Below are 20,495 nucleotides of genomic sequence, written 5' to 3'. Positions count from 1 at the left end.
CAGAGCTAAGGTGCTCTTCCTTCTCCTAATGGACCCCTTTACCATTGCCTTAGCCCAGTATATTTCAAATTGTGGAGAATGACCTAATAGGGTGTTACATTGATTAAGTGGTCCTTCCTTAGCATTTCCTAAGAACGCAAACAGAAAAAACTAGAATAAAAATATCAGAGTTTTATTACATACAGTAAAGAAATATTTTTTAAATAAAGTTTATTTAAAATTTATTTTGAGGGGCGCCTGGGTGGCTCAGTCGGTTGAGCGTCCGACTTCGGCTCAGGTCACGATCTCACGGTCCGTGAGTTCGAGCCCCGCGTCGGGCTCTGGGCTGATGATGGCCCAGAGCCTGGAGCCTGCTTCCGATTCTGTGTCTCCCTCTCTCTCTGACCCTCCCCCGTTCATGCTCTGCCTCTCTCTGTCTCAAAAATAAATAAACGTTAAAAAAAATAAAATAAAATAAAATAAAAAAAATAAAATAAAATAAAATTTATTTTGAGAGAGAGAGAGAGAGAGACAGAGAGAGAGGGAGGGAGGGAGGGAGGGAGGGAGGGAGGGAGGGAGGGAGAAAGAGAATCCCAAGCAGGCTCCACAGTGTCAGCATGGAGCCTGACTCGGGGGCTCGAATTCATGAACCATGAGACCATGACCTGAGCCAAAATCAAGAGTAGGCCACTTGACTGAGCCACCCAGGTGCCCCTAGGAAGTATTTTTCATGAAGATTTCTTTTTCAGGTACTTACACACACATGATTATTGGGCCATGATTAAATAAATCTCTTACTGTGGGTGGTCAGCAAATAAGTGGAATGCCAGAGCCCCAGACCACATCAACTCTTCTCTGGAGCCTTTCTCCATCAGTGATCTTCCCCATTCTCATGTTCATAACCTACCCTGGCTATTAGCTCTTTCACCTACCAACACATATACCTGTTCAAGTCTCACCAGAACAATGCCCTGCTTAAAATCATTTCATAACCTCCCACAGCCCTAAGGCAAAGTCTGAGCATGGTGTTCAAGGAGTATGAACTTCATGAACTGGCCTCTGTCTACTGAGCCAGCCTCATCTGTCACTCAGCCATATATCCCCAGTGTCCAGTTCCATCAAGCTACTTTCTTTTTTTTTTTAATTTTTAAAATGTTTATTTACTTTTGAGAGGTGGAGAGACAGAGCAGGAGTGGAGGTGGGGAGCAGAGAGAGAGGGAGATAAAGAATCCGAAGAGGCTCCAGGCTCTGAGCTGTCAGCACAGAGCCCGATGCATGGCTCGAACCCACAAACTGCGAGATCATGACCTGAGCTGAAGTTGGCCACTTAACCAACTAAGGCACCCAGGCGCCCCTCCATCAAGCTACTTTCATCCACAGTGTAGGCAGTTTCCTCCAACTGAAATGCCCGTTCCTTCTCCACTGGATTTCTATGTCTGCCGTACAAGACACAGCATCACCTAAACCTTCCTTGTCCTATGTTCAGTTGGTCAAGGATAATATATGTCTTGTCCACCTGAGTATTCCTGGCGCTTAGTGCAGTACCTGTACACAATGGGTTATCAACAAATTCTACATAACTCTGGGCTCACGACTCAGGACTATCAGACTAGAAACAAGCACATGAATCTAGAGATCATGTACGTCTATCAGCAGCCGACTATCCATTCAGTGCCTATGTGTGAGAATGGAGGTTCCCTAGAGAAAAAGCCTGAGACGGTGACGTTCTTATCAGGTCCATAGGAGGCATAGCATTACTGATGAGGAGAGAAAGAGTTACCAGCCATGGCCACTCCAGCCCTGGCTTCAAGCAGCTAAGCAGCCAGGCATCTTCCATGAAAACATACATATTTCCCGAGTAAAGCCAGGTGGTCAGAGGCTGGAGTGAACCTTATGCTCAAGGAGTTCAGACAGAATCTGCTCCCACTAACCTCAGTTACCCCTAAAAGAAAAAGCAGCACAGCTGGAGAAAGATGGTTTCACCATTAGGCCTTGCGGCCTAGGCTGAGTGAAAAGTTCCCGGCTTACCTGTCAGTTTCCCTGGAGTATTTAATTCGCTTCCTTTCTGGAGAGTCAAAAGATTGGAGCTTTTCCCTGCGATCATTTCCTCTTTCTTTAAACCTTCCCTGTTGGTAAGCAGAATAAAAGATCTGAGATTTCCATCTAAGGGGGTTGGGTAGTGGGGAAGCTTCACTTTACTCCTGATATTCCTTCTTTTTTTTAAATTTTTTTTTTTTAATGTTTATTTATTTTTGAGACAGAGCATGAACGGGGGAGGGTCAGAGAGAGGGAGACACAGAATCTGAAACAGGATCCAGGCTCTGAGCTGTCAGCACAGAGCCCGACGCGGGGCTCGAACCCACGGACCGTGAGATCATGACCTGAGCCGAAGTCGGCCGCTTAACCAACTGAGCCACCCAGGCGCCCCTCCTGATATTCCTTCTAATGTGAAGGGAGTTCAACTGGTAACTCCTGGAATCTCTTGCTACTTCAAATACTCTTCTTGAGAAGCAGTGGCTTCTCCAACTGGTAAATTTGAGAAGAATGAGCTACTGTGCTTGACTCACAGCTGTGTTTTCCTCTTCTGAGGAGGTGCTCTCCAGTAGAACTCCAAAGGAGGATTCCTAATGGTCACATAAGACCTGGCCCAGTCAGTGAAGCCTGCGGCTGTGTAGGTGAGTCTGCCTAATTATGTGATCTAGGCAGCAAGTCCATTTAGCTCTAAACTAAACTACTTCCTCCAACCTAGCCTCTAATAGTAAAAGATGTCATTTCAGCAGCCCTATCCAACACTCCTTCATTGATTTTAAAAGCTGTGCAGGAAAGAAATGCATTTATTTGACCTATCTGGAGACCCTAAACTAACACCACTTTTAAATAATAGACTAAGATATAATTTATAAACAATGAACTGCACCCATTTTAATGTAGTTTGAGGAGTTTTGTTTTTTTTTTTAGTACTTATTTTTGAGGCGGGGGAGAGAGAGAGACAGAGAGAGAGAGAGAGCGAGAGCGAGTGCGCGTGAGTGGGGGAGGGGCAGAGAGAGAGGGAGACAGAATCTGAAACAGGCTCCAGGCTCAGAGCTGTTAGCACAGAGCCTGATGCGGGGCTCAAACCCACAGATCACGAGATCATGACCTGAGCCAAAATGAAGAGTCTACATTCAAGTGACTGAGCCACTCCCAGTTTGAGGAGTTCTGATAAATGTATATACCATCTTTTAGGGCCTCTTCATTCTGTGTCTTCAGCACAGCCTACAAATTCCACACCAGAAAGTATAAAGGGTTGGGGTCAAGGGAGTAACAGGTCACCAAAGCTTACCTCCTGTTCCCTCCTTTCTAGATAGGCTAGTTCCTGCTCAGACTGTTTTATCTTCCGATGGATTTCCAGGTTTTGCTGAGAAGAGAAAAAGTTCTAGGAGTACAGGTCTAGAAAAAGTGGCCCTAGAAAGTGTTTCTAGGCCTTTCCCAATAGCTGCTTTAGGACTGTGGCTCCTTTTTCACTGACCAACTCTCCTGAATGATCAGTGTACTCTGCAAGCAACAATTCTTAGCTAGACTGGCTTTAGGCTCACCAATGAGACCCCAAGTTCAATTGCTGGCTTGTCACACAGATTAGTTATGTGGTGTGGCACGAGAGACCTTATTCTACTACTCTCCAAAACACAGAAAACACAAATCTGGGTTATATGGTAAAAATTACGACAGAGGGGAATCTGAGCACACCAGTAAAGAAAATGAAATGCCAACAAGTGCTCTGCCTAATACCACCTGCCCCCCACCACCATTCTCAGGCACTATTCACTTTTTCAAACCCTCAGAGAAATATGAAAAGGAGAACCCAAGCTCCTAAAGGAACAAACAGACTGCTCTGAGAGTCCTGTATTCCTTGAGGGTCCCCCACGTCTTAAGCATGGCTCTACTACACAATACCCTCGGGCACATATAAGAAACTTGAGGTGTCCAGAGCATCTCTTGTATGGACAGGGTATTCTTTGCACTGGGATCACTGTAAGGAAAGGAAAAAGTACTACAGTCCACTTTCCACGGTCCCAGGGTCAGTTCACCAGACTTCTGGCTCCTCTTTCCTGACATTAGGCATTTAATATCATTTTCATTAGACAGCTTAAATTTATTTTTATTTTTAAAAAAATGATTTACCCTTTTATTTTTTTTAAAAATTATGCCCAATATCGCTTGGACTCACGAACCCAAGATCAAAAGTCACATGCTCTACCCAACTGAGCCAGCCAAGAACCCCCAGAGAGCTGGAATTTAAATGCGTCAGTCTCATGACTCAGAATTCTAGAAAGGCAAAGGGACTTGGGAAGTAATCTGTTGCAGGGAGTGTCAGGAGCCTCTCACCCCCATAGAAACTCTGCAGAGCCTCCACTGAGGCAGCTGGGAGAAGAGGTGTGCTTATTACTAAAAGCAAAGTTTCTCAGCTTTTAGCTACATAAGACTTTGGGTTTTATACTAAGGGAAAGTTGAAATCCAATCTCCTCACTGGCTCTAGCAAATCTGCTAGAGAAGGAGTGTGAAATAAATCACCCTATACTGAAAACACGGGTCTGTCTATGGGCTTTCTTTGTCCAGAATTTGGCTCCTTGGTCAGTACATCTAAATGGGAAGACTGCAGGGGAGGGCCAGTGTATGTCAGTTTAGCACCCTAACAACAGATGTCGTGCCATGATTTATAGGTGTTTTACCACATGAAGAGGTGGCAGAATGTGACCCACCTTTAGGGAAAATTGCACAGTATCAGAGCTAGACAGAACCAGGTGAAGCACCAAGTATCACAGAAGAGAAGGGGATTATCTGAGGTCCAATTGTTAGCTTAATGGAAGAGCTAAGATGAGAAACTCAGCCAGTTAGTTTCCTACTCCACGACCCCCTCCCCTCCTGTCTTCAGTGCAGCCTCCGTGTTTGGTGTCCCAATCCCAGCCATGCTGCTTGCCTTGGGTCTACAAAGTGAGGTTTTGGAAGGTGAGCACAGCCTTAATGCAGAGCAACTCGTAACAAAAGGTGGAGGAACAATTCATTTTGAAATTGGGCTGTGATGCTCATTGATAGTAAGAGTCCAAAGTCTGAAAGGTCAGAGCCCCTTCCCCATACCTTGTGCAGGTCTGAGAGCTGCTGGTGTTTGATCAGAACTTCTTTGTTGGGAAACTGCCTTCTGCAGAGCAGACAAGCCAGTTTATTCCAATCAGTGAGTTTGTCTTCTTCGTTCTCCTTCTTGGTCAGTTCCTCCCTTTGTGGGGGCTGTGCTGTGCGGGGCTGTGGAGGAGGGGTCTGTTCCTCCTCCTCTTCCTCTTCGTAGTCACTGTCTCCTCCATATTCACCCAGGAGGCCAATGAGTGGGTTTATCACCTTAGGCTGGAAAGAGAAGGCCAGAGATTAAGACTAACTTCAATCTATATTGTGGGGCCTGTTTTCTGAATATTCCAGTATGGGTATATCTCATTTCTTCTTTTAGTTTGAATAATGAACAGTGGGCTCAAAATAGGCCCACTGACCGCACTGCTCCTTCCCAGATGGAAGGCAACATGGTTTAAGCTTGACTTTTCTCCTTGATCACTGAGATAAAACCACAAAGGTTCCGTTAGAGGTGACTCTAGCAACAAACAGTGAAGAGAAAGAAGGGAAAGGGGAACTGACATAAACATGGAAGTTACGAGTTACAAAGAGGAAGAGATAGCAACAACCCCCAAGTCACTGTAACCCATGCAGAAAAGGAAAGATAAACTTTATTAAGGCTATAGTAACCCCTATAGCAAAAGGGATTTAGCAGGAGGATTAAAAAAGCAAATGAAGGATAAACTCTCAGGTAGACAGCTCCTGAGTGACGCAAAGGCAAAGGCAAAGGCAAAGGCAAAGGCAAAGGCAAAGGCAAAGGCATGGATAGGACTGATGCTACAATGAACTGTACTAGTAATACGGTGCAGGCAAAGAATATATACCAGTAGTTTATAGGAACTATGAAATAATGATGCATGATCAGTGGCCTATGATCAATCAAAAGTAAAGCATGGCCACTATTGTTATATATTTACATTTAACCAGAATCATCTGCAATTGGAGGAGACCATCACTTTAATGCATCTAAAAAAATGGGTACCAAGTTTAGAACTGTTCACTTTGGCCAGGCAGGCAAACTGTCAAAATGACCATACATGCATTCCCCATCTGTGATTCTTATGCAGCACCAAAAAGGCAGGAAAAAATGGAGCCAGGGAAATGGGTTTCCTGGGTCATTTAGAAAAGAAGAATTAACAAGACCAAGATTATAACTTAAAAAGGGCCAGGTCCTCCCTTGGTCTGGTGGGAATGGCACAGGGTACAAAGAAAGAGGACAGATAAACTGCCTCTGATTCTCCAGTTATATCCCTATTAGCAGATAGGAACATTTATCTCATGCTCATATTCAAGAAAAGTCCTTGTTTGTGAGACAGAGGGAACAAAAGGACCAACACCAAAGTGAGGCATCAGCCTCTGAACTTCCTTTCTCATATGGAACCAGCCCCAGCCTCTCAGCCCAGGGCCTTGGCTTAGTCTTACTGGTGGAGGACTCTCTTCTTTCTTCACAGTGGGAGGCAGGGGCTTCTTAAAGACGTCCTCTGGGGGGGCTGTCCCCTCACTGGCATTTTCCTGAAACTGATCAAACCCATGATAATTCTTATGATACTCATAAAAGCTGGTTAAGAGTTAACCCTGTTGAAATTAGTCAGATTTTCCAAACCTCCTAATTTGTGAAGTATCTGTAATGTTGCTATAATGCTTTCAAAATAAAAAAGCCTTTAAAAACATAACATTCAGTGTATATGGAGTGGTCACTATATGTCAGGAACCAGATGAGGCATTTTTATGCACTGTCATCCTTAGCCTTTACTACAACCCTCCAGATAGGCATTAATATCCTCATTTTACAAATGATTGGGAATACTGTTAGAAAGAATAAGTGCCAAAGCAGAAGTCTAGGTTCTCAGAAACACACACATACTTTCTCTCTCTGTCTGTATCTCTAGATAAACAACCAGCAGTATTAGAAGGGGAAAATAAAGGTAAGTTATGAATTGAACCACAAGCGAACTCATCATTTTCACTAATGCTTAACTGGTGCCAGGGCAAATCAATAGAATTCTTTTGAAACTAATCTGGCTCTATGTCAGGAGACACAAAAATGTTCAACATCTTCCATTTTGAAAATTTATCCTAAGGAAGTAATTTAGAAGGAGAAATAAAATACTAACTAAATGATGCATATTACAACAGAATAAGACTAAAAAGAAGAGACAAATTATGCAGGAACGATGAAGAAAATGATGGTACAGTTTTACTGTGAGTTTTTTTACTATACAGGCATTAAAATAATAAAGAGTATTATAGAACCAGGGAAAAGCTACTTACGATCAAATATAAACTGAGCAGAGAACACAAACTGGTAGCCTTACCACAATTAGACCTACAGAAACATCAAGCACTGAAGAGGGGGAACAGGAGAGTGAAACTGTGCGGAGCCCAGGTGTTAGGATTTGAACTCAGCCACTTCGTTCTACCAGCCATGATTTTTATGACTGTGAAAGAGTTACCCACTGCCTATAAAAAGGCAAGTGGATTACTGGCATTTTTTTGGTCACTTGTCTCTTCAACCCCAGATTTCCTCTAGGACTCCTTCATTTGAATCTGTAATTATCTGGTAAAGAGCAGATTCAAAAGCCCTCTTACCCTTGTCACTCCTCGGTCTTTTTTCTCCTTGCCATCTCTTTTAGATGCCTCCTTCTTGCTACTTGACTTTCCTTGAATGGTGGATTTCTTTTCCTTGATCTCCTCTTCTTCAGGTGACCCAGGGTCCTGGGGCACATAGACTTCTTGCTGCGATACGGTTACAAACTGTTAAGTCTGCAGAATGTCTCACTTTCCCAGTTAATTCTAGGTCTAAGGAGCAAGTTTCCTTCTAGGGGAAAGAATGGCTCTCTTCCTCACAAGCCTAAGAAGAGACCACATCAAACAATCTAGAAACTCTCTCCAGGGGCCAGGACACATCCAGACCACTCACTGTCCATTTTTCCAAGAGCAGCACTGTTCTTACCTATAATGCCACAAAGCATTGCTTTTCCATATAGGCAACAGTTAACAGAAAGGTCACCATCTTTAAATCCTGAATGAACACAACTCAATAAATACAACATGATATAACATGTGGACTCTAAAAGATACCCGACTAGACATGAGGTACAGACAATGTAACAGAGCAGCTGCCAGGAATGGAGAAATAGTGAAACTTCTATAAATTTCAACATTGTCACTTTTCATGTAATGAGCAACCAGAAAATCCGGGGAAAAAAATCTTCACAGTAACAAATTACAGGTACTTTTCTCCAAAGAATCAGTGACCAAGTAAACCAACCAAAAACTCACCTGAGTGTTGGGGTCATAATAAGTGCCTGCCAAAGGGTCATAATAGTAGCCAGTAGCAGAATCATATATGTAGCAGTCAGATGATGCTAGTGGGAACAAAACCAAGCCAATGTCAGTTAGTCCTTGTCCAGTGAAGCCCTTGCTGGGAACTTACCAAGAACAACCCAAGAATGGGGTTGGCCAACCCAAACAGGTGCAGAACCCATAGATGGTGCTCTCTCTGAAGGAGCACCCCAGTCAACAGTATCTCTTGCTAACTTTGTGACTACAAAGATTTCAGTTAATGAGTAGTCAAGCCAAAAAGACCAAAAGAAATAAAACAAGTCACTTACACTGTTGTCCTTGTCGATTTGTATCTGAAGACCAGTCTGAATTTCTGCCTCCTCCTCTCCTATCTCGGAAATACTTTTTACCCTATCACAGAAAGGCAAGTTAAAATTATGGAACTTCTGATAGCTCTCAGAGTACTCCCCAACTGCTGACGCCTACCTGATAGTAGTGCATGTGGTCAGAATGGTCCCCAGAATCATTTCTGTAACAAATAATACAACAGGTCTTGAGTCTGCTACCAAAAAAATCCCTGAGGACTGCCTACAGATTTGCCAAGAAACGTTCTTTCCCCCATTTTGCAGGGAAAGCTACCAACCCAGACAGCAAGCAGGCCTGGCAGTATGGAGGCTCCTACAAAGCCACTGCTGAAGCAAAAGAGCAAAGGAAGTGAGGGTGCTAGAGCAAGATCTGCTCCATCCCTGTAAGCCTGCCTCTCCAACGCAGCCACTTCCCAGTTACCACTCCTGGGGCAAGATAAATATAGGAGTAAAGAGGAATTACGTTTCCTAGTACTGTGGGAGTATATGAACAGGGCCAGGGAAGTGGGGCGTCAGGACATCATTTTCTTAGGATTCCAAGGGGCAAGGATATATCAAGATTTTTCCGCACATCCAAGACAGTATCATCATTTGAGACCCAAAGATACCAGGCAGTGAAGAGGAAAGGGACTAAAGTATCTAGTAGTGCTATTTAAGGGGGAGAAAAAAAAAATCTAGAGTCAGAATAAGGCAAGCTTCAGAAAAAGAAAACACGCATACATATCTGAAGCAACCCATATCAGAAGATACCATGTCTTACTATCTCTGCCTTTTATCAGTTTCCTCCCAAAAACCTGAGTAGGGGAATCACAAAGGAGGCCCACTCCTCTGCCTTACCTTCGTTTTCCAGTGGCCAAGTTTACAGCTACCATCTTCCCATCGATACTAAATGGCGGATCAAGGTTCTGTAAGATCTTCACTACACGAAGAGCTTCCTGGGGAACCAAAGATACATTTCAGCACAGGGAGAGAGAAAAGGCCATGTCCTCTGAAAGAGAACTGAACATGGATTTTCCTTCTCAAAAGAAAAATGTAATGAACATTATGTTCTGGTCATAACTGTAATAGTAAGAGCACACTGGCAAAAACAGGCAAGTCTTGATGAAGTGTTGATCAGAATAGTGGTCACAGTAGACACCAGTTTCTCTGGTATTGATATCAGAAATTCAAATTCAAATTCTCTTCTGCAATTGTCATTGCATCAGATCCAGTTTACAAAGTCCCTTATGATTTCTGAGCATGAAATCTAAGAAATACCAATGATTTTCATTACTACCTTCACAATATTAGATAGAAGGCCCCACAACTAAAAATTCAAACCACAAGAATCTATTAAAGCAACATTTTGAGGAAAAGAGGGAACTGTCCTATTACCATCAAATATAAGACCATCTATGGCTAAGCAAAACAAATTTCAGAAACAAGAAAATTCACTAAATCTTGAAAGGTTCAGTACATAGGTAACATAAGAACGTAGTTACTTGTGAGGAATCTATCTATCTATCTATCCATCCATCCATCCATCCATCCATCCATCCATCGTGCGCCAGTGGGCGCACGTGAACAGGGAAGGGGCAGACAGCGAGAGAGAGAGAGACTCCCAAGCAGGCTTTGTGCTGATGCAGGGCTTGAACTTACGATCTGGGAGATCATGACCTGAGCCAAAATCAAGAGTCAGACGCTTAACTGACTGAGCCACCCAGGCACCCCAGTTCTCATGTTATTTTAATTGGACATTGTAAATGCCATAAAACAAAACCAGATTTGGAAAAACATTCAAGAATTCTAACTTTAAAAGGATAGTCCCTTCATCTGAGTGAGCATTAAACCCAAAGGAAAGAACAAGGGGGGTTGTGATGACAGATAGTACATGAGTATTCCAACGATAAAGAAGCCCCTCAAATATCCTTAAGGATTCTATAGCCAGCTGTCCCTTGGCTATTCCAAAGCAGAGCAAACTTACCGCATGGGAGTCAAGGTCAATAAAGCCGTAAGTGTGGCCCATGGGGCCGGTTCTGTTCTTGATGATACGGACATTGGCAGTAGTAAGGCGGACGTAGGGCTCTAGCACTTCCACTATGACCTCAGGTGGAGTAGACCGATAGATGCGTTTTAGCATGATTGCTGAACGAACCATGCACAAATGGGAAAGGAGCAAAGAAAGAGAAAGGTTAATTTTCAAAGCCCTCAAAGCCCGATTGTCTTTTTAAAAAAATGTTTGTTTCATTTCATTTTTTGAGAGAGAGAGAGCATGAGCAGAAGAGGGACAGAGAGAGAGAGAGAGACACCCACACACACAGAATCTGAAGCATGTTCCAGGTTCTGAGCTGTCAGCACAGAGCCTGATGCGGGGCTCAAACCCATGAACTTGATCACGACTGAGCTGAAGTTGGACACTTAACTGATTGAGCCATCCAGGTGCCCCTAAAAATGTTTGTTTTTGAGAGACAGAGCGCGCATGTGCACGCATGCACACACACGTGAGCAGGGGAGGGGCAGAGAGAAAGGGGGACAAAGGATCAGAAGTGGGCTCTGTCCCGACAGCAGAAAGCCAGATGTGAGGCTCTGACTCCTCAACTGTGAGATCATGACCTGAGCTGAGGTCGAAAGCTTTAATTGACTGAGCCACCCAGGTGCCCTTGATTGTTCTTTTTACACTACAGATGCCATTCTGCTCTAGCAAGGCTGATTCTATAAAACAACGTTGGTCATATACTTCAAACATTTCTTCACCAATACTCAGAAATTTGAATAGCAACTTGCTATTTGGAGGATACAGATTCCTTTGACTGGTATGGCAAGGCCTGCAGAAAGCAAGAGCCTTCACCATAAGGTGAGCAGTTTTAATAGGGTGTGGGAAAGAGCTGGTCCCCAGCCACAAAACAGACCATCTAAATTCCAACTGAGGTAGTCAAAATCTAGTACACCCCCTGACAAACCACTTACTTTTGCTCTCCCCATCCTGGCGTGTCTCCCCAGACCATGGCTCCTTCTCTCGGTCTCTTCGGAAGGTAAGCCCTTCCCTTCGAGAAGGAGGCAGGTATCTTTCTGCTTCTCTCTTTTGATGTCCCAAGCGTGGTTCTTGTCCTTCTTCCCGCTTTTTGGGTTCAGATTCTTTATCACCTGACCTTGGAGACTGGTTGGGTTGTTTTTCTGATGCTGCTGGTATGGATGTTTTCTGAGGCTGAGGATAGGTTACTAATTCTTGCTTGGCCTCTGTCACTAGAGGAACAGAAACAGAAAGAGAATCTCCAGCAGGTTTCATCCAAAAAACACTACTGTTGTGATTCCTCCTTACCTGCCACCAAATACTCATATTGGAATGCTTTTAACAGTCTTAGAAATACCTATAAAAAAGCCCTCTAACAGATTTTAAACAAGGCTAATGAGTCCGCATATGTTATACTTCAAAGAAACCACACAATTATTGAAAAAATTTCATCTTATGAGTTCTCTATTACTTTCCAAACATTTAAATATAAGAAATCCTTCATGAGACTCCGGGCCTGAATACTAAAACCAATGATAAGAATACATTTGGCAACAAAATTACCAGAGATATGATTATTGCCAGAAGTTTGGTAGAAACATATTTTCCAAATGTTTATGTCTAGGAGCCTTGCTTCTTCCAGTGTTATGATACTATGACAGCTGCTTCAAATTCTCCAAGACCATGGGTGGGCCCCCTCTTCTCTAGGAAGTTAACAGAACTACCTGAATATGGCTCATTCACATGCAAATAATTATAATGAGCAAATGTCCTTCAAAATATAACTGATTCACTTCAAATCTCTTTCTATAGCAGGACAATTAGTCCAATTAACTAGGAGCATAGTTTTGCAATTAATTCAGTCTTGGAGGGTTCACAGAAAGTCACGTGGCTCAAAAAAAGACATTCTATAGGAGCAATATAGACTGCTTAATAGCAGTGACAGGCAATTAGCGAATACCTGCTTTACACATTTCCAGGTTAAAGTCGTCTCAGCCCTCTCGGTGGTATGGTACCCAAGGATTTTTATAAACCATCCTTTCATTTGTTAGAATATATGGAGAAAGAAATCTTTCTTGAGGGAAAAAACACAATTTTGCCTAATCTGAAGTAATACAAGTTAAAAAATCTCAGTTATTTACTCACCTTCTCAGAGGTTGGTTTGGTCTCTACAGCATGTAGGGCCTTCCTTAAAAGATTTTCAGAACAGCTGATTCACAGTCCTCATCAGGGAGCAAACTCTCCACTACAGCTCAAAATCCCAGCTAAGAAACTCTTTGAGGCATTTAAGTTCTAAACTTGGAACCAACAGGTCCTTCAGAAGGCTACCTGGATCCATACACTGAACTGTATTTTATGGTCACGCCCTAGCTCTCCTGAAGGGGTAATATCAGAAACAGGCACATAACAGTCACCACTATAGGACTGTTGCTACAGATGCCCTTGACAGACTCCTGGGGGTTGTCTAACTAAAGGTTCTCTGCAGAAATTTACTTTAAAGTTCAGGGACTGAGAAGCTATTAGGTTTATCCTTCTATAAAAACAACATACACTCTCAATCCTATTTTCTCTTGTTCATATTTTTACTGTTATCTTAACAAATATTTTTCTGTTGAAGATTCTGAAATGTTTAGGTAGAGTGTAAATAAGAACAGCATTTCGATAAAAATGATTCGCAATAACTTCAAAGCAGTGGGGGTAAGGGTCACATGCTTAGGACTAATGCTGCGTGGACTCTTTCTCAACTTAACATCCTTAACTGTACTCTAAACAGCACTACTACTGACCTCTAGTCAGCTGCTCACTTAGCCCCCTCAGTGTGAGGATCCTGCAAACCCAGCTCTTTCCCCTGGTGGACCTCTGACATCCAGTATCATTTAGAAACGGGTCACATGAAGGCAGAGATCACAATGCACTTTGAAGGGCTTTACAGATCAACTTGTATTTAGGGATGACCACTCTTTAAAGTCAAAGAGAACATGAAGTTTGTTTTGCTCAGTACACAAAACAGAAGCCACCACCACCACCTCTGCCACCACTCACCTTCCCTTGGGCACTTGCAGAGTGAACATGAAGATCGGTACCCAGCTACGCTGGCCTTACACTGCATGGGAAAGGGAAAGACTTTAAATTTGACCCAAGGCATTTTTAAAAATCTTATGTATATTGAACACAACAGTACCTGCCAAACATGAAAGAAAGAAACCATATCCCAGGTCACCATAAAGCCTAACAAATCTGACGTCCCCCCCATTCACCAGAGCAGGCAGACAGAATCTGGTGAGCTGCTGTTTGAGAGCTGCCTTCCAACAGGGCACCTAGCTCTGGAGCAGCCCCAAATGCTTTTGCCCAGAACAAAGACTTCTATAGGAAATAAACTTAACTAAGAAAATTGGACTGTTAGGGACGCCTGGGTGGCTCAGTCGGTTAAGCATCCGACTCTTGGTTTTGGCTCAGGTCCTGATCTCACACAGTTCATGAGTTCGAGCACCGCATCAGGCTCTGTGCTGACAGCACGGAACCTGCTTGGGATTTCTCTATCCCTCTCTGTCTCTGCCCATCCTCAGCTTCCTCTGTCAAAAAACTAAATAAACATTAAGACAATTTTTAAAAATTAAAAAAAAAAAACAAAAGAAAAGAAAACTGGCTGTTAAATGGTTTATAGGATACTACTGCCTCAAAGCCATTGCCATTCAGTCTGCATCCAACATTTCATTCTGAACTGCTTATGACAGCCCCAACCAGGCTTGGCTGGAACTGAGAATTCATTTATCAATTCCCCTTAGTCAAACACTGATTTTAAAAAGGGGCAACAAAACAGGAGGAACATACTGAAGCAATGTGAATGTAGTTCTTCTTGTCTGAACCTATGAATAAAAAGTTAAGCACATTGCCCAACCCCAAAGACCCTGAACTTTTGCCAATGAGCTTCTAAGTAGTATGAGGACAGAGCTGACCGGCAGGAAACCAAAGAGCAGGAACCATGAAGAAAATGCTGCTATTTGAGCAGGGCCTTGTAGGGCAAGTAAGGAATGCCAGATGGAGGAGAGAACAATAATCACAGAAGCAGAAACTAGTGAGTAAACAGCACACACCAGGTATCAGGCCTGTTTCACACATCGTCACTTAAATGATTTGGACAACTATTATCTCCTCATTTTGTAGAAGATGAAACTGAGGCCTGGAGAGGGTAAGTAACTCGAGTAAAGTCATTATAATTGATTATTTTGTTGTTCCCGTCTCTGTGTCAGAGCCCCTGCCTACTGTCAAGTGACTGTGGTACCTCTCTGCAACATGACTGCCCTCCCCTCTCTATTGTCACCTTTGGCCAACAGTGTGAGTGGGCCTGGCAGAAGCTCTAAGAGTCATCGCTTTGTGAGAACGAGCTTCTCATTCTCTCCCTCAGCCACGGGGAGAGCAATACCACATTGGGACTGCTCCATCCACCTGCATCCCAGAAAGAGAGGCTGTGGAGAACTGAAATAATGACCCATAGCTCCAAACATGTAATTCAAAGTAAGAATATGTGGGGCGCCTGGGTGGCTCAGTCAGTTAAGCGTCTGACTTCAGCTCAGATCATGATCTCGCAGTTGATGAGTTCGAGCCTCACGTTGGGCTCTGTGCTGACAGCTCAGAGCCTGGAGCCTGTTTCAGATTCTGTGTCTCTGTCTCTGCCTCTCTCCTGTTCACGCTCTGTCTCTCTCTCAAAAATAAAACAAACATTAAAAAAATTTAAAAAAGAATATGTATATCAATTTAAGTCACTAGGATTTGGAGGCTGCTTGTTATTACAGAAGAGATGTCAGTGGTAGGTCAGAAGCCTAACCTTGGTTGTTTTTGTCCACCTTCCCACCCACCCCCCCAGTCACCTTGGTTTTTTAAGTACCATAACCTTCACCTGTTTCACATGTCCAGTAATTTCCAGTATATGTGGGAATGCAACCATCACTACAGTCTAACTTTAGAATGTCTTCATTGGCCCCATTCTCACCAGTCCCATGGAATAGTACAATATAATGTCTTTTGTGTCTGGCATAGTGTTTCCAAAGTTCATCCACGTTGTAACATGTTTCAGTACTTCATTCAATTGCCAAATAGCATTCCACTGTATGGCTGTACCACATGTTGTCTGTCTATCCATTCATCAGTTATGGACATTCAGTTGTTTCCACTCCTGGGCCATTATAAATCATGCTGCTATAAATATTGTTTTTAAAGTTGGTGCACTCCACATAAGGACAAAGGTCACATATGCAGGGTTGATCCCTCAACCCTTCCAAAACAGCGCAGAAATTACAAAGTACTCCTGAAATAGCTAAGCAAGTGGCTTGTCATCTTAGGGGACAATGTAACCAAGCCACTCTGCTCTTTCAAGCAATAGTTTTGGCAACAGCTATATAATTTTGACATCAGATATCAACATCTGTTTTCTGCTAGTTAACAGAAAACAGAGTTCAAAATTGCCCCTTTAATGCTAGCTTCCTCCAACTCTGATTATGAAATAAATAATACTTGTGCATTATAGCTGATTAAGAAAGTATAAAAGAGGGAGGAATCACCCATAATCTCAAAATGTAGAGGTAATCACTATTAAAATGTTAAATGTTATCAATATCCTAATGGTCTTTTTTTTTTTGTAGAAATGGAAAAGTTTTTCTTTAAATTTATGTGGAATTACAAAAGATCCTGAATAGCCAAAACAATTTTACTTAATTTTTTTTAATGTTTATTTATTTGAGACAGAGAGAGGGAGAGAGAGTGAGAAAAATCATGAGTGGGAGAGGGGCAGAGAGAGGAGATAGAGAATTCCAGCAGGTGCCGCACTGTCAGGGCAGAGCCCGACACAGGGCTCAAACTCACGGACTGTGAGATCATGACCTGAGCTGAAATTAAGAGTTGGCTGCTTAACTGAGCCATCCAGGTGCCCCTAGCCAAAACAATTTTAAGAAAGAACAAAGATCGGGTGCCTGGGTGGCTCAACTGGTTAAGTGTCCAGCTTTGGCCCAGGTCATGATCTCATGGCTCATGAGTTCAAGTGCTACATCGGGCTCTCTGTCAGAGTAGGGTCTGCTTCAGATCCTCTGTCCACCCCGCCTGCTCCGCCCCTTCCCTGCTCATGTGCTTTCTCTAACTCTAAAAAAAAAAAAAAAGAAAAAAAGGAACAAAGCTGAAGGACATACTTATCAATTCCAAAATTTACTACAGAGCTACAATAATCAAAACAGCATGGTACTAGCATAAGGAAAAAATATAGATCAAAAGAATAAAATTGAGTGTCAATAGAAATCAACCTATAGACCTCTGTCGATTGATTTCCAACAAGAGTGCAAGACCACTCAATAGGAAAAGAATAGTGATTAAATAAATGCTGCTGGGACAACTGGATACCCACATGCCAAAGAATGAAGCTGCACAGCATGAACAAAAATTAACTCAAAACAGATGAAACATCTAAATATAAAAGCCAAAACTATAAAATTCTCAGAAGAAAACAGGGGTAAATCTTCATCACCTTGGACTTGACAATGGTTTCATGATACCAAAAGACAAACAACGAAAGAAAAAACAGCTGAACTAGACTTTACCACAATTTTTATGCAAAAAACACTATAAGAAAGTGAAAGATAGGGGCGTCTGGGTGGCTCAGTCAGTTGAGCATCCAACTCTTGACTTCAGCTTCCCAGGACACCCATGATCAAGCTACGCATCAGGCTCTGTGCTGAGTGTGGAGCCTGCTTAAGATTCTCTCTCTCCCTCTGCCCCTCTCCCTTGCTCCTGCTTGTCTGCACTCTCTCTCATGAATAAACAAATAAAAAAATAATAAATAAATAAAAAAAATAAAATAGAAATTCAAAGACAACACACAGGATGGGAGAACATATTTGCAAATCACATATCTGATAAGGGTTTTACATCCAAAATGTATAAATAACTTTCACAACTTAATAACAAAAAGACAACTCATTAAAAATGGGCAAAGGACTTGAATAAACATTTCTCCAAAGAAGATACATAAGTGGCAATAAGCACATAAAAAAGATGCTCAACATCATTAGTCACAGGGAAATGCAAGTTAAAATCATGAGATATTTCACACCCACCAGGATGGCTATTTATCAAATAAGGGTTGGGGTGCCTGACAGGCTCAGTTGGTAGTGTCTGACTCTTGATCTTGGGGTTGTGATTTAGAGCCCCACTTTGGGTGTAGAAATTACTTAAAAATAATCTTTTTTTTAAAAGGGGGTTAAAAATTACAAATGTTGGCAAGGACTGTGCAGAAATTGGAACTCTCATTTATTGAGGGTGGGCATGTAAAATGGTGCAGATGCCGTCTATAGAAAACAGTTTGTTGATTCCTCAAAGAGTTAAAACATAAAAGTAACATATGACCTGACAATTCCTGGGTATATACCCAAAAGAATTGAAAATGTGTGTTCAAGCAAAAACCTGTACATGAATGTATATTCACAGCAGTCTTATTCACAATAGACAAGATGTGGAAACAACCCAAATGTCCATAAACTGATGAATGGATAAACAAAATGTGGTATAGCCAGATAATAATTATTTGGCCTAGAAATGAATGAAGTACTGATCCACAGCATGGATAAACCTTGACAACATGCTGAGTTTGAAGGCAGACACAAAAGACCACATACTACATGATTCCACTTAGATGAAATATCTGGAATAGGCAAATCCACAGAGCTAGAAAGTAGATTAGTGGTTTCTTAGGAAGTGAGGAAAAAGAGAATGAGGAGTGACTGCTAATAGATACAGGGTTTCTTTCTGAGGTTATGAAAAAAGTTCTAGAACTAGATAGTGTTGACGGTTGTACAACATTGTGAATGTACTTAATGCCACTGAATTATATGTTTTAAAATGGTTAAAATGATAAATTTAATGTGTATTTTATTACAATTTTTAAAAAAGTTAAATGTTTTCATAAAATGACACCATAAAGTAGTATATCATGAAATATGATACTTTGGTCGATGACAACCACAGCTATTCAAATTATATTTCACTGAGATTAACAAAATGTCAAACTAAAGTTTTTACTGAATTTTACCAAGTTCTATAATGAACTTTTTAATGAATCCTGGTTCAGGAACTTTGTAACTTTTTTAAAAAGTTTATTCATTTTGAGAAAGAGAGAGAGAAAGAGAGAGCGCATATGCACATGAGAGCAGGAGAGAGAGAGAATCCCAAGCCGGCTCTGCACTGTTAGCACAGAGCCCGATGTAGGGCTCGAACTCACAAACCGTGAGATTGTGATCTGAGCCAAAATCAAGAGTTGGCTGCTTAACTGACTGAGGCACCCAGACACCCTGAAACTTTGTAAATTTTTCACAATTATTTTTGAAACTAAGCAGCAATGAAAAATGACAAATTTTATTTTCATGCTCATTTACAATCTGGCTAGACTTCTAAGAAGAGTATGGCCTAAAATCTTTAAATATGCCTTTCGAGAAGAATATTAGAGTTTAACAGAGGTATGATGCCACAGTACCTAAAGTTCCATATCCTTGGAAACCCTTTAATATCCAAAAAATATATAACTCCCACAGAACCAGCCTTTCAAAACAGTAATTCCCCTGTAACCACCCCCAGGAAGGGTAACCAAGGAGAGGTTGTAAGTCAAGGCACTGCTTTCAGTTCATCATCAATAGAAAAGCATGGCATATGTCCCTTGAGAAGGTGCCTCCAACAGGCCAATAGACCCAGAACCCTCTATGGCCACAGACAGCAGCCTGGGAAGCAGGAATGGTGGCTGACCTTGCTCTGACCCTCAGTTCATCTGAACTAAGGAAGAAGAGCTCAGTGCTCAGCAATGCATACTACCAGATAGCACTCCTGGAGACACAGAGGAGCTATGATGCTGGATCTTTACTTCTAAGGAACGGAATTCCAGGCACTTACCCGTTTGCAGTACCAAAAGTCCGGGCCTGATATATACTCAAGGATGACCTCTTTGTCATGGATCATTAGAGTTCCCTGTGAAGACAAAGACAGAAGCCATCAACGTCAACCCTCAGAGAAACAGAGAGACAGGAAGGCACAGACAGCCTTTCCAGTCCCCAAGCTGAAACATTTTACAAAGAGTGGCCTATTCATCAACAAAAGGAAATGGCTGTTTTGAGCCACAGACTTGGGGCAGTGTGGCAGAGCAAGCTTAAGCTTAAGCTTAAGGAAAGGGCGTGGCAGAAGGTGATATCAGTCTTCAGCCTTGGCTCCTGTGGGTCAGGGTGCTGTCCTTGGGCAGGATAGGCCCAGTCTACTTCTCCAGAGGTCATGTAGTACACTTGCACATGAGTCCCAGCAAGTCTCCCCCACCTGGCTTGGCGCTAGCACACTATCAAGAAGCAAACTCTTCCTTCTGCAGCACAGAGACACAGGAGCCCTCTCAATTGTCTTCTTTTTCCATGGCTAACTCAAAAATCTCCTTGGGAGAGGTAGGTAGGGCTCTTAACTTTGGTGCCTGAAAACTTTCTTTGGAACACTGGCCGCATGGCAAAAAGCACCAGGAAAAGAGGCACAACCCCAATGACAGGCAGAAAGGAGAAAGGTGAAAGCTTCACGGCAGGTCACATCCTTATGGCAGGAACCTGAATGGCTGGTGGTGGCAGCAGAGGTGTTGGCGGCAGTGGTGGCAGCAGCATCACTCTGGCTTGGAGCCTACGGAGTGAGCTAGCCATGAGATCTGAGGAGCAACCATTGGCAAATAAGCACTTTGGGGA

General features: G+C 42.5%; 1 protein-coding gene across 9 annotated transcripts in view; it reads right to left on the bottom strand.

Annotated features, from left to right (window-relative positions):
• Positions 1 to 20,495, bottom strand: part of RBM6 (RNA binding motif protein 6) — a 104,577-nt gene that overhangs the window by 2,325 nt on the left and 81,757 nt on the right. For all 9 annotated transcript variants that reach the window (XM_060631060.3, XM_060631064.3, XM_060631061.3 and 6 more), the window contains 13 exons: positions 19,678 to 19,752; positions 13,798 to 13,858; positions 11,712 to 11,987; positions 10,729 to 10,889; positions 9,603 to 9,700; positions 8,887 to 8,929; positions 8,730 to 8,811; positions 8,398 to 8,483; positions 7,705 to 7,851; positions 6,538 to 6,633; positions 5,095 to 5,355; positions 3,302 to 3,376; positions 2,008 to 2,105 (listed from right to left, as the gene is read on the bottom strand). In XM_060631060.3, the coding sequence (XP_060487043.1) occupies positions 2,008 to 2,105; positions 3,302 to 3,376; positions 5,095 to 5,355; positions 6,538 to 6,633; positions 7,705 to 7,851; positions 8,398 to 8,483; positions 8,730 to 8,811; positions 8,887 to 8,929; positions 9,603 to 9,700; positions 10,729 to 10,889; positions 11,712 to 11,987; positions 13,798 to 13,858; positions 19,678 to 19,752 (1,559 nt within the window). The remainder of the gene's footprint in view (positions 1 to 2,007; positions 2,106 to 3,301; positions 3,377 to 5,094; positions 5,356 to 6,537; positions 6,634 to 7,704; positions 7,852 to 8,397; positions 8,484 to 8,729; positions 8,812 to 8,886; positions 8,930 to 9,602; positions 9,701 to 10,728; positions 10,890 to 11,711; positions 11,988 to 13,797; positions 13,859 to 19,677; positions 19,753 to 20,495) is intronic.

This window comes from Panthera onca, chromosome A2 (assembly GCF_046562875.1).
Source record: "Panthera onca isolate mPanOnc1 chromosome A2, mPanOnc1 haplotype 2, whole genome shotgun sequence".
NCBI lineage: Eukaryota > Metazoa > Chordata > Mammalia > Carnivora > Felidae > Panthera > Panthera onca.
Note: the sequence above shows the minus strand (reverse complement) of the source record. Positions and strands in the feature narration are given on the sequence as shown.